Source organism: Diceros bicornis, chromosome 3 (assembly GCF_020826845.1).
Source record: "Diceros bicornis minor isolate mBicDic1 chromosome 3, mDicBic1.mat.cur, whole genome shotgun sequence".
Lineage (NCBI taxonomy): Eukaryota > Metazoa > Chordata > Mammalia > Perissodactyla > Rhinocerotidae > Diceros > Diceros bicornis.
In genome coordinates this window covers 47734908-47748240 of record NC_080742.1, presented here as the reverse complement: position 1 = coordinate 47748240, position 13333 = coordinate 47734908, and the positions used below count along the sequence as shown (strand labels likewise).

Genomic DNA, 13333 nt, shown 5'->3' with positions numbered 1-13333 from the left:
GCTAGGATGGTAAAAGGATCCAAAAATAAAATCAAGTGGGCCCTTAGTCATGCTTGGCAATCTTATTCTACATTCCTTAAACTACAGTCCATTTTCTTCTTCTCTTTCATCAGGAGCTGACAAACAACAACCTACTGCCTGTTTTTGTAAAGAAAGTGTTACTGGAACGCAGCCATGCTCATTCTTTTACGTATTGACTCTTGCTGCTTTCACGCTAAAACTGCAGAATTGGGTAGTGGCACCAGAGACCACATGGCCCGCTGGGCCTAGAGTATTTACACTCTGGCCCTTTACAAAAAAAGCTTGCCAATTCTTGCAACCGAAATGACTATTACATGCCTTCTTTTCTCCAGCATCTTCCCACAGTCCTTCCTCAGCTGATAACTTGACTTCTTATTTTTCTGGGAAATAGAAGCCTTCAGAACAGAATTTCCACATGTTTCCACCACCAGATATGTCAGCCTACCTGCATATTTACCCCTGTACTTCACCTTCTCTCCTGTCACAGTGAGTGAAATACTCATACTCGTGTTTCTGTCTGACGGTAGATTTTTATGCTCTTTTCCCTTCTGAAGGACATTGCTCCTAAAATGCCCTCTCTCCCTCCTACATCATCAAATTTCTCTCTCTACTGGATGATTTCTAATAAAGATAAATATGCTGGACTATCCCTCACCTTAAACAAGCAAGCAAGCAAAACTCCCTTGAACATCATTCTTAGCCGTTGCCCCATTTCTTTTAACAAAACTCTCCAAAAGAGTTGTCTCTCATTCTCTGTTAAACTCGTGCCAATGAGGCTTTTTTCCCTACCACTTTTTTTTCTTTAAAAAAAAAATGTTATATTCAAAGTCACCAATTACTTTTGTCAAATTCAGTGTCAATTATTTTGAACTCATCTCATTTGATATTTCAGCTGCATCTGATCCAGTTTTTCCCTCCTTAAAACACCTTCTTCACTGCTCACCAGCTTCTCTTCCTGGAGCCACTGTTTCTTACTCTCCTTCTCTGATTGCTCCTCTTCTTCCCAATATCTCAACACTAGACTCAGTTTGTGGATTTCTTCTCTTCTCTGTTGACATCACTCTACTGGTAACCTCCTCATTCCTCTGGTTTTAAATACCAACTATCCTGTGCTGACTCCCAAAGTCCTATCTCCAGCCTAGACTTCTCCTTTGGACCTCCAGACTGCCAACTCAGAACTGCACTTGGATGCCTAATAGGCATATTCCTTCCCAGACCTTCTCCCTCAGTCTTCCCAATCTCAGGAGATGACAACCGTACCCTTCTAGTTACTCAGGCCCAATATCTTGGAGACAACAAATTCTGTTGGCCCTGCCTTTGGAATATATCCAGATTCTAACCAGCTCTCACCATCTCTGCCACTACCACAAGTTCCAACTCATCTCTTATCTGAAGATGAGTCTCCTACTTGGTCTTGTAGCTTCGACTACTTCTCCCCACCTAACAGTGTTTTCTCAACCCAGGAGATGGAATGATCCTGTTAAAATGTAAGTCAGATTATGCCAGTCTCATGTTCAAAACCTTCCAAAGGATTTCCATCTTGTTCAGAAAAAGAATCTAAACTCCTTACACATCCTGTAAGGAAACTACATGATCTGGTCTGACATCACCTCTCTGACCAATCCCACCAGTCTCTCTCTTACCAGCTCTGCTCCAGCCATGCTGTTCTTTGCTCTTCCTTGAACATGCCAAACACACTCGGGCCTCAGGGCACTTGTACCTCTGTTTCTCTGCCTGAAACACCGTTCCTCACTTCCTTTAGGTCTCCACTTAAATGTCATCTTACTAAAGAATCCTTCCCTGACATTCCTATCTTAATAATACTCCAATCGTTTCTCTGTCTCCTTACCTTTCTTTATTTCCCTTCCTATCATATATTACCATCTGATATTTCATATCTATATGTTATACAATCTACATCCCCTATTGAATGTAAGCTCCATGACATGTGGGACTTTGTGGTTTTTTTGTTTTTTTTGTTTTTGCAAGATTGGCCCTGAGCTGACATCTGTGCCAATCTTCCTCTGTTTTGTATGTGGGATGCCTCCATACATGGCTTGATGAGCAGGGCATAGGTCTGTGGCTGGGATCCTAACCCGCGAACCCCAGGCCACCGAAGTGGAGTGCACGTACGTAACCACTACACTACTGGGCTGGCCCCAGGACTTTGTTTTTTTGTTGTTGCTGTTCACTACTTTATTCCTAGAACCTATAGTAGATCTTGACACATGATTGTTGCTCAAATAAAATCTGTCGAGTGAGTGAATGAAGGCATGAATAAAATAGAGAGCTAGAGGAATATACATGCAGAATGCTAAAAGGAGGATATCATAAATATTGGTATTTAAATATTTGAAAGATTGTCATATTGGATAAGAGGTAGACATAGTTTCAATTGCTTTAAAAGGCAAAACTAGGGCCAGCCCCGTGGCTTAGCGGTTAAGTGCGCACTCTGCTAGTGGCGGCCCCGGGTTCGGATCCCGGGCGTGCACCGACGCACCGCTTCTCTGGCCATGCTGAGGCCGCGTCCCACATACAGCAACTAGGAGGATGTGCAACTATGACATACAACTATCTACTGGGGCTTTGGGGGGAAAAAAAAGGAGGAGGATTGGCAATAGATGTTAGCTCAGAGCCGGTCTTCCTCAGCAAAAAGAGGAGGATTAGCATGGATGTTAGCTCAGGGCTGATCTTCCTCACACACACACAGAAAAAGGCAAAACTAGTACTCATGGGTTGACGTTCAATGGTTTCAGAGTTTTGTCTAATGTGATAAGGGACTTTCCAACAATTCTGGCTCTCCAACAGTGCACAGGCTGTCTTAAGATAAACTGAGATCCCTGTCTAAGAAAACCTTGGAAACAGAGGACCACTTGTGAGGGATGTTGTAAAAATAAATCTCTGACTTTGGTGGAGGAATTCTGCTTGTTGTCCTCTGGGAATCTGTGATTTGGGCCACTTGAAGGATTTTTTTATTTCCTTCCTAGTTATTGGAGAAACTGCTGGATAAAGAGATGTCCTTGCCCTTGGGAATAAAAATTTAGTCATTTCTTTGCATGGATGGTCCCATTTCTCTGATACCCATTCAACAAAATGAGTATCTTTAGCACAAACCCTTAAGACCATGAAGCTATGGATCAATTGCTGGCCCCTTCTCTGTATTTGGTCATGTTGCTGAGTCCATTAAAATCCTGTAGGTTGTATTGGGTGAAACAAAGATTCCATAGTTTTGACTGTTCCTGCCAAGAGTAACTTCATATTTCTTTATTAGATCATGTCCTGATATGGCAGTATGAATCATTTTTGAAAGAATTTGAACAGAAACAGTTCATAATTTGTGTTATAATGAACATATTTTTTTTTTTCAAATCAAAATCCTAGATTCTCCTCCTGTGTATTATTATTATTTAGGTACTTTGGTGTAATAAAAAATATGATGCTTTTGGGATCATTTCCAAACTCTGGTGAATTGTAAGCTTTCTTTTTTCAGTTTATTTTTAATAAACTTTTTTTTACTGTATTTCATGCAGCATTGGAAGTATTTTGCTAATAATGCCCCATAGTAACTTTCCACTTGTGAAAAAAAATTATTTTGTGATCTTCTTGTTAATGTGTATTTGTATATGGAATGATCTGGTGGAGCTAAAGAGTTAGGAGGTTGTGTTCTGTTATTTTTAGTACTCTGTATCACTTCACCCTTATGGCCAGAGTAGTTCCTGGCTAACTTTCCCATGAGTTTTTAACCTCTTGCTAGGCTTATGTAACAGGAAACAGGCTGTCAGGAACAAATAGTGGCATATCAGGAGCAGACTTCAGTAGCAAATGATTTAGTTTGCTCTGCCATTCACCCTCTTAAAGTAGACTGATAAATGATCTCAACTTTAAGTCTTTTGGTGTGGCATTCCTAAGATTAAAATAATACAATTTCACTTCTGGAAAGGCAAAATATTTTACCAAGACTCTGATTTAATTGAGGTGGCGGCAAAGATGAACTTATTATAAGGTGAACTTTGCAGTGGTGTCATGTCCTGGGACTGTGGATTTAAGTATATCTTCGCTTTTTCTCCAACTCTTAAGGCAGGGGTGATGTGCAAGCTTCAGGAGAGAGATGATATCGGACGAATTGAACTGGTCCAGAAGCTGGCAAGAGAAAACTGTCAATTTTTGCAGACGGACAAAAAAGAACAGGAGAAATCTGAACACGTAAGCCCTTTTCCTCTTGGGGATGCAGGTTTGAAGGGGTGGAAAATGTTTCTGCCTGGTTGTGTGTTTGAAGGAAAGAATATTTTATTTTAAATTCTTCAGGTTTTGTTTTTTCCCCCTCCAAAGCATCCTCCTTAGTAAAAATGACAGCTGCTCATAGCTCTAAGCTAGTTGTTTATGACACTGGACTTATAAGGGAACTCTTCTCAAAAGTAAATCATGTGGAAATACAAGAACATATGTAAACAAATATGAATGCTTGTATATTTATGATCCTGACTTGATGGCTTTCAAGTTTGACTTGGGGAGTTTCACTCCATCAGATAGTTTGTGGAACATGAATTTTGAAAGAACATTCTAAGGTACTTTTATATTTAGTACAGGGGTGGATCTTGTTACCAAATGAATGTATCCTAAGTCACTAGAAATAGATAAGAACAGAAGAATAGATTATAGATGCTCTCACCAAGTGGGAGAGTCAGAAGGGCGTTTTCCCGGTATCTTATGAACGTTTGTGTTCCAACAAGAGTTATATTGTTTGGATGTAGTTAAACTGGAGGAAAGGGACGCTCTGCTCGGTTCTTCTGAAAGCAGTTATTCAGATTGAGCCTTAGAACTGAGAACGCTGCCGTCACTCTGGGAAAACAATGGGACCACTTTCTTCTGCTACATATTGTTGTCTGTTGACTTTTTGTTGTTGTCTGTAAGACTTCACTCTCAGTGCTGAACTATCCAGGATTGCTCATGAAGAGGAAAATTCCTCAGTGCTTATAAACATGTCTTTCTCTGACTTTAATTTTTCCTTGGAAATTTATTTTCAACTCTTTCCAAGGGGGAAAAAATTGCTTCGTGCTTTGTCTGCTCAAAAGCCCTCAATACAATGCCAGGGTTTTACTGAGCAAGAGAGGAGGTGAGATGTTCAAGGAGGGCACGCAGTTTACTTTAATAACATAACACATCTCTAACAGTGGGACATTGAATCATTACAATTGGTGTCTCAAGGGGAAGAATAATTAGGCAGTTTCAAAGCCTTGTAATTGCAACTATTTCAGAGGTGACTACTGAGTTTAAGTGCGAGTGGAGGTCTCAGGAGCCTTCACTTAGCTGGATACTATTGATAAGTTTAGAGACTTAAAGTTGTTAAAAACACCCTGAAACTGACTACATCCAAGACTGACTCCTAACCTCTGCTGTGACCTTAAAATATTTGAATATCCTAGTGCGTGGCTTCACTTTCTCAAAACAATATTCCTTTTGATTCATTTTAATTAGAAGAGCAGCAGTTTTCATATGCTATAGTTTATTGATTTCAAGATGCATGTTTCCCCCACATTTTAGCATCTCTGAAATCTGGATGAGTTTTAACAATTGATGATATGAAACATGTCATAGTTTACGATAGTCCCCCCTTATCCATGGTTTTGCTATCTGCGGTTTCTTGTACCTGGGGTTAACTGCAGTCAGAAAATATTCAATGGAAAATTCCAGAAATAAACAATTCATAAGTTTTAAATTGTGCGCCATTCTGAGCAGTGTGATGAAATCTCACGCTGTCCCTCCTGGGACGCTACATCACAGTGCTTACATCATTCACCTCACCTCATCTCATCACATAGGCATTGTATCATCTCACATCATCATAAGAAGGGTGAGTACAATAAGATATTTTGAGAGAGAGAGAGACCACTTTTACATAACTTTTATTACGGTATATTATTGTAATTGTTCTATTTTATTATTAGTTATTGTTGTTAATCTCTTACTGTGCCTAATTTATAAATTAAACTTTATCATAGATATGTATGTGTAGGAAAAAAACACAGTTATGCCTAGGGTTCGGTACTATCCACGGTTTCAGGCGTCCACTGGGGGTCTTGGAACATATCCCCCACAGATAAGGGGGGACCACTGTAATTGTGGGCATTTTTCTTTTCTACTAGTCCTTAAAATGAATGATATATTTTGCAATGGATTGCATATTCAATTCAATGGACCAGCGACCATCTGAGGGTAGGGCAAAGTCCTGTAAAATCAAACAAGCAGTGGAGTACCACTTCACCAAGTTTAGAAATAATCAGCCTTAGGCTACAAACAACTTGATGCTTATTGAAAAGGTACCTATGTTGCCTTTGCCTTATGTTTAGTTCAATCCAGAATATCATATTATAGCTAATGAGAATATAATATGCTCCAAATATATAATAATAGAAATCTGAACTTGGTGCTGATAATTTTTGAAGACTTTTAACATAAAACAGAAATTTAGTGGTAGAAGGTTTGCAACTTTGCTTATGGTTATCTACTCTCTGTTATCTTTAAACCTTCATTTTAAGATTGTAAAATAGAACACTGAGGTTTTTTACTTCTTGCGTGAATGTCACAATGTGGATGCGTTAACAGCTCTGAAATGTTTGTACTACTGAGAGGAAAGATGTTGTATAAATAAACATGGGAATTATGGCCTTTTCTATGTAGGCTTTTCTACTGAAGCTTAAAGTAAGGAAAGGTGAATATCAAGGATCTTTCTTCTTTAGTGATAAATATAAACTTAGGCACTCTGTGACCTCCCTCCTGCAGGATAACACCAGTTGAACTAATCAACTCTCAAGGCTAATATTTATATAGTGCTCCACTAAGTGCATTATTTGATATTAGATGCTTACACTTTTTACAATAATTTATTAGGAATAAAAACCATCTGGTAGATTATTTTACTGTTTTTTGTCTTAAGCATTTGATATATCTACACCTTTGCTTGCACATGGAGTTCACAGTGTCCATCAGATGGGTGCAGCATTTTCATTTTTTCTGCCCTCACTTTCTTTTCAACAGCAGTCATCTACTCTTGCTCCTGAAAACTCAGTTATAACACACAGAATGAACAGAGGAAACTGCAGTTTACATAATGTAAACCTAGTTCTGCAGTTTCCTATTCTTGTTATGACAATAATAATAATGACCAAACCCTAGAATTACATACAGATTTCCTTTCTTTTATGATTTTAAATTATTCATCTACCTCATCTACCATTCCTGGGCCAAAGTTATTTAAGTGGACAGTGGTAAAATTTGAGTTAGAATCCAAGTTGCCTATTGTGTCATTCTTTTTACTAAACTGCATTGCTTCTCCGCTTCTAGAATGCCACATCCCTTTTTGTACATAAGTGCCAAAATGAGAAAGCTACTTTGAAGTACTACTGCATAGAGATAGACATGACTTTGATGGAATAAAGGTTTTGTTGCTGCTATGTCTTGTTACAAATTGAAGGGGTTTAGAGCTTTCTGAGTAGGCATATCGAATATTTTCTTAAACTGGTAAATGCCATGATTATAAATGCATGCAATTAGAGAAACACTTCACTCTGTGCTCGTGCCAAGATGTTTCTGAAATTAAAAAAAAGTTAAATGTATAATTATCACAAGTTTCTCAGGAAGTACTTCATTTTCCTATTTTATATTAATGAGCCATAGGCAAAATTAGCCAGCACTCATTCCTAAGTGTTGAAAATTATGTGAGAATTTTAAGAAGGGGACAGAAATTGGCTATTTCTTCTAAACATTATGATAGTGAGATTAACATTGGGTTATTAATTCTTTAAAGAATACGTTCTTTAAAGAATAAAGAGAAGGTAATCTCTTATGCAGGCATTGTATTTTCCCGTCTTAATTCTGTGATTTTTATCAGTAGAGGAAGGGGCATGTGTTACCAAATGAGAACATGTCAGCTTGACCTTGTAGGATGACCAGTGGTCATACAAAGGCAGGGCAGGGAAGAGCATTTAAGGCAGAGGGACCAGAAGGAAGATGCATGACTGGGTGATTCATGGGGAATGCAGGTGGTGGGCTGTATGGGAGGCTAAAATTCAGTTGTGAAAGACCTGGTAAGCCACCATAAGGAGTTTAGACTTGCCTTTTTACAAAGGAAAGCCATCAAAGAAGGGAAGTGGCATAATCAGATGTAGTCTTCCTAAAATCCTTCTGGCATTGGTTTAGAGGAAAAATTGAGTGTGGAAGAGGAAAGTGTTGGAGAGAACCCTCAGAAAACTTATTATAGTGAGTCAGGTGAGAGATATAAGCCTGAACCAGGGCTGCAACTACGGGAAATGAGAAAACTGTAGATATTGAGAGTCATTTAGATGGTAAAATGGGCAGAATTTGATGACTGCTGATGGGGACATGTGTGTGCTAATTTATATTAAGCAGTTTTTGAATTTTTATTGTTGTCTTTGGTATAGTGGTAGACATAAGAATGTTCTGTCACCAGAACACCAGAATGGTTGGTCACTTTTGCCAGAAAGCTACATAAGACATTGACCTTGCTTTGTTTTCCTGGACTATGTTTCAGGTGTCTGAGATACATTCTAAAGCACGTAGTGTTTATCTCATGAACAAACTGTTAGATGGGGGTTCTATCTAACAGTATGGGGACCACATAAACCTTCTTCTTAGACCAGACTCTTTGACAATACCTTAAGGAGGGAGAATCTCTGGTAGCCCCAAAATGAGCTGAATTATTTGGCCAAAGCTTTGACATTTGCTGCAATGTTGTATGTACCTTCTTCAGAGTTAACTGTGACTCTAGGAGTGCTCTCCTGACCCATATAGCCTGAGTTGGTATTACTAAATTGTTATTCTAGAATACTCCCAGTCATTTATTCATTCAGTACACTTTTATTAAAGCTGATGTTGTAGGGATCCAGAATAACTATGGTGGCTCCAACCCTGAAGGAGTATAGTCAAGTTATAGAGAAGACATTGACGCAAATAACTGGGATACAAGGAGGCAGTGATGATAATCCCAAGAGAGATACATAGGAGTTAGTAGAAGAATTTACACCTAGGGAAACAGGATTCTCTCTTATGGCAGAGGTAGAGTTTCATGTGGACTTTAAAGTAGGTTTTAGGTTGGATTTAAACAATTCAAATTGAAGAAAACCATTCCCAGTGGGAAGAATAGCATTAGAAAATGCACAGACACGTCAAAATACAAGGTATTTTTTTGGAAATCCAAAACCATTCTATGTCACTAGAGTACCAGGAGTGGGAGTGAGGGAGGAGACGGTGACAAGGAGGCAGGAGAAGGAAGATTTAGTGAGAATGACATTGGGACCAGACTGTGGAAGGTTTTGAGGGCTGAGAAGTTTCACTTCATTCTACAAATAATGAGGAGCCATTGACTAGTTGGTTTTGTTAGTTTTCGTAGAAAAGGAGGATGGGGGGCCTTATGTGAGGTAAATGATATTATTTCAGTTTGACAGATTAGAAAGCTGAGGCTGATGAGTGATTAAGCAGAACTGGGCTAAGAGTGAACTCAAGTCTGATGATCTCTGGAGCACATCTCTTCAGCAATCACCACGGGAGGGAGGACTGACAGGAGGGCAGGAAGCCAGGAGGACAAGAATCATCGTAGTCCTGAGAAAGGGGAATGACTAGGAGGACAGCCCTGGAGGAAAGAGACAGAACAATTATGTATTGAAGTGATGGTGGTGGTAGATGAGGGAAGGATAAAAGAAAAGGGACTGCTTAGGTGCTTGCTTAGTTTGAGTCCTAACTTAGATTCGAAAAGCGTATAAACAGTTCACATTTTAGTAGCTGTGAAATAGCTGTATTAAAAATATATTTAGATGTGAATCCCATTTTGTGGAATACAACTGCACTCTTTACTGGGAAACTGAAACTCTTTTTTTCCTGAAATGTAGCTTATGCTTTGTAGTGTATTAACTTGTAGAGTAGAAATACCAATAGCAGCTCCTAAACTGAGCTCCTAATTTCCAAATTGCAGAAATGAGGATCTATCAAGTGTGTGAGAAAGTTGTGCTAAGTGCCACTTTCCCTAGGGACCCTGTCTGCATCCCTCCCTTTCCCGCCCATTTTCTTCAGTTCCTTTGTTAAGTCTGGGGACCCACCCCACTTCCTTCCTTTTTCTAATTCACTTATGAAATATGGGTGGGAAGGGGATTTTGCACATTCTGAAACTGAATCTTGGCATAGTCTGCTGCAGGGTAGGGTCCCTGTCACTCAGCCTCTACCGGAATTTCCTTTTCCCTGTTTCCTGCAGCCTCATCCTGGAATTCTGCCTACGTCAAAGGGTCCCTTGTTCAAGAATTACAAGGGGAAAAGTGGTTTGGGGTATTCTGGCTGCTGCCACTCTTATTTCACATACTAAAAGTTGGCCTTTTCCCAACTTTCATTTGGTCTATTACGTTTAAAAAAAAAAAAAAAAAGCCTAAATATAGTGAAAACCCTCTTTTTACTCTATATGAAATACTAAAAGGAAAAGTGGTTTTATCATTCTATGTTCAAACTTGCATTGTACATCTAGGCAAGTGAAGTTAAGAGTAATCATGGCATTATTTGAAGTTCACTGGTAACTTAGTTTAACCAAGAAACTACTTAAAGACAGATAGAATTTTATAAGATTATTGCTTAGTATTGTAAGCCAGAATTCAGATGTAATAGACAATTCATAATATACTAAGTTGCCGACCACTGAGAAATCGCTATGTAGAAACCATGTTACTTGTTTTAATAACAGAATCCTGACTGTGTGTAGGTTTGGTAGTAAAGTATCTTTTCATAGGAAATAGGCTCCCTTGAGTGAGTTGTTTTAGTTTTATTCTTAATCAGGATTAATATGGTCACAGAGTAACACAAAAGTGGTAGAAGATAGTTCTTGCCTCCAAGAAGTTGACAGTCTAGCTGGGAAAAAAATTCACACATGGAAAACAAGTAACCATTCAAGACAGTATTTAATAAAGTGTTTAAATAATTCCACAGGCGTTCAGAGAGAAGGAAATACCTCTGGTAGACATATTTCACAATTGCAGCAATCCATGCTCTTCTTTATTCAAAAGCAGGGTTTACAAGTTTGGTTTGCTCATGTACTCTTTAAATTCTGTGTGTGTGTTTTTTTTGTCCTCTAGAAAAATGGCAGCTAGGCTGCCAGTGAAAGTCAGTGATGTGCTCGTGCTGTCTGGTGGAGCCATCTGTTCATTAACTGTATTTTTAGGTTCTCATAAGAAGCCCATTGCAAGTCCGGACAGTTTTAAAAAATTAGTTTCAGCATCTTGAAAGATAGAGGAATTTGTCATTATGCTATTTGTTTATTTTTCTGAAAACACTTAAGTTTATTTTAAAAGGCCCAATTAAGAAAATTGATACTGGCTCAGTTCGTTTGATTTATCAAACTTGTGTTCTCAAAGAATCTTGTGTTCCCTACAGTACAGATGCTGCTCCCTAGGGTTATTAAGTTCCTTATACTTGTAAAATTAAAATAGCCATATCATCCCTAGTATGAAAAATCAATAAAGTGAGATATTGAAAAAATAAGTTATTTTTCTTTGACTTTTGCCCTTCTCAGTGGTATATCTCACTCTAGACCCCTGGCAACCTTATATTCTTTTCTTCTCTACCCCCTTCAAGGCCTGGTCTACATTGATATAACAATATTATTATCTTGTAGATTATTGTCTGATCAGGTAACACTAGAAATCTTTGGTGGTTTGGTTTCATTCGGGTTTATAATGGATGCTTTAAGACAAAAACACAGAGAAAACATGCACAGACAGATGGACAGTCCTTCACAGACAGATGGACAGTACTTCATGATAATTGTGTACTACAGAGGCTTTGGAGAAATAAAAACGTGAAGAGATGTCAAGGAGTAGGGAGACACAGGTACCAACTTACAGCATGCCTTGGTCCCTGGGGGCTGCCCTGATACATCACTGCCTTTGGGGAGCTAAGTCTTGGCAAGATATTCAGAGGCTGAATTCACAGTTACTTGTACGGTGAGTGTTATGCAGGGTGCTATGGAAGCTTGTCACAGGGAGTGCAACTGGTCTGGGAAGACTTGCACGTGTCCCTGAGAAAGAGACAGAATCTGAAGGGTCAGAAATGTTATGAGGAGAAGTGAGGAAGGATGGGCATTGTAGGCAGAGGAAAGAATGTGTGTGATGACGTGAAGAGGATGCAGAGAGAGGATGCTGCAGCTCTAGAGGCAGAACCACGTGGCTGGAGCATAAGGAGAGGGGTGGCAAAGGAAGAGGCACAGGGGCCAGAGGATGCAGGGCCTTATAGTCTTAGCCAAAAATTGTGTGCTAAGAGCAATATAGAGCTCTTGTGAAGAATTTGATAAGGAAGAGAGAGAAAGATGGTTAGGTTTGAATTTTAGAGATTCCTCTGCTGCAGTGTGGGAGTGGGTTTGCCAGAGAAAAAGGGTCACATTCACTCCTTTCAAAGCTCTGACTCTCCTCAAAGTCCTCTCTGTTGGTTTTACGTGAAGCAATAACCAGCATAACGTGAAGGCTTTGCTGTGAGGAGCTCAAGTCTAGGGCCTTGAGCTAAAGGCCTTGTGAAGACAAGATGTCCAAGTATAGCTCAATTCTAATTTATTAGCTTTACTCTAAAATATACTGCTATATCATCATTTTCTTTAAAAAAGCTAAGTTTGATTCAGTCCCGTTTTTGTAGAAATGAATTTTGAGCTTGCATGTAATGTGAGTACTTTGTTAATAAACACCATGCAGGCATATATGTTCACTTTAAATATATTCACTCTGCTCTTTGATATTTGCCTCATATTGATTCAGCCAAAGTTTGGTGATTTCTGAGTGATTCAGAGACTTGAGTTGATAAAGATGAGGAAAAGGAATTCATAAAAGATTTCCATGTAGGATGCAAAGAACGTTTTTTTCCTTTTGCTGTGGGAAGTGGGTGGAAAGGAAAAATTCCATCTGGCATACCGCAGCCCTAAATGTTGTTTTAAGATAGCAAAAATAGAAGATTGCTGAAAATATCACAACAGAAGATAACAGACTGTGGGCAAGTGTACAGTACATATTTTTCTAATAAATCATGATAAATACCCATCTTTTACTTAAAACATGACCATGTTCTTATTTGTCATTACATAAAAATTAGCCTTTAATTTTTAAAAAATAGTCCACTCCATTACTAAAGCAAAAAGGACTTGTTTTTTTGGTCTGTAGAAGTCAATGCTGTAACACTTAGGTTTACTTGGAATAGATTTTTATATTTTGTTTGTTTTCTTTTCCAATATTTCTCTCCTGTATTAAAAAAAATAGAGAAAATCTGGCGTGTATGTTCA

General features: G+C 38.7%; 1 protein-coding gene across 2 annotated transcripts in view; it reads left to right on the top strand.

Annotated features, from left to right (window-relative positions):
- RAPGEF5 (Rap guanine nucleotide exchange factor 5) overlaps positions 1 to 13333 on the top strand; it is a 221499-nt gene that overhangs the window by 115167 nt on the left and 92999 nt on the right. For both annotated transcript variants that reach the window (XM_058527007.1, XM_058526996.1), the window contains exon 9: positions 4099 to 4224. In XM_058527007.1, coding sequence (XP_058382990.1) covers positions 4099 to 4224 — 126 coding nt within the window. The remainder of the gene's footprint in view (positions 1 to 4098; positions 4225 to 13333) is intronic.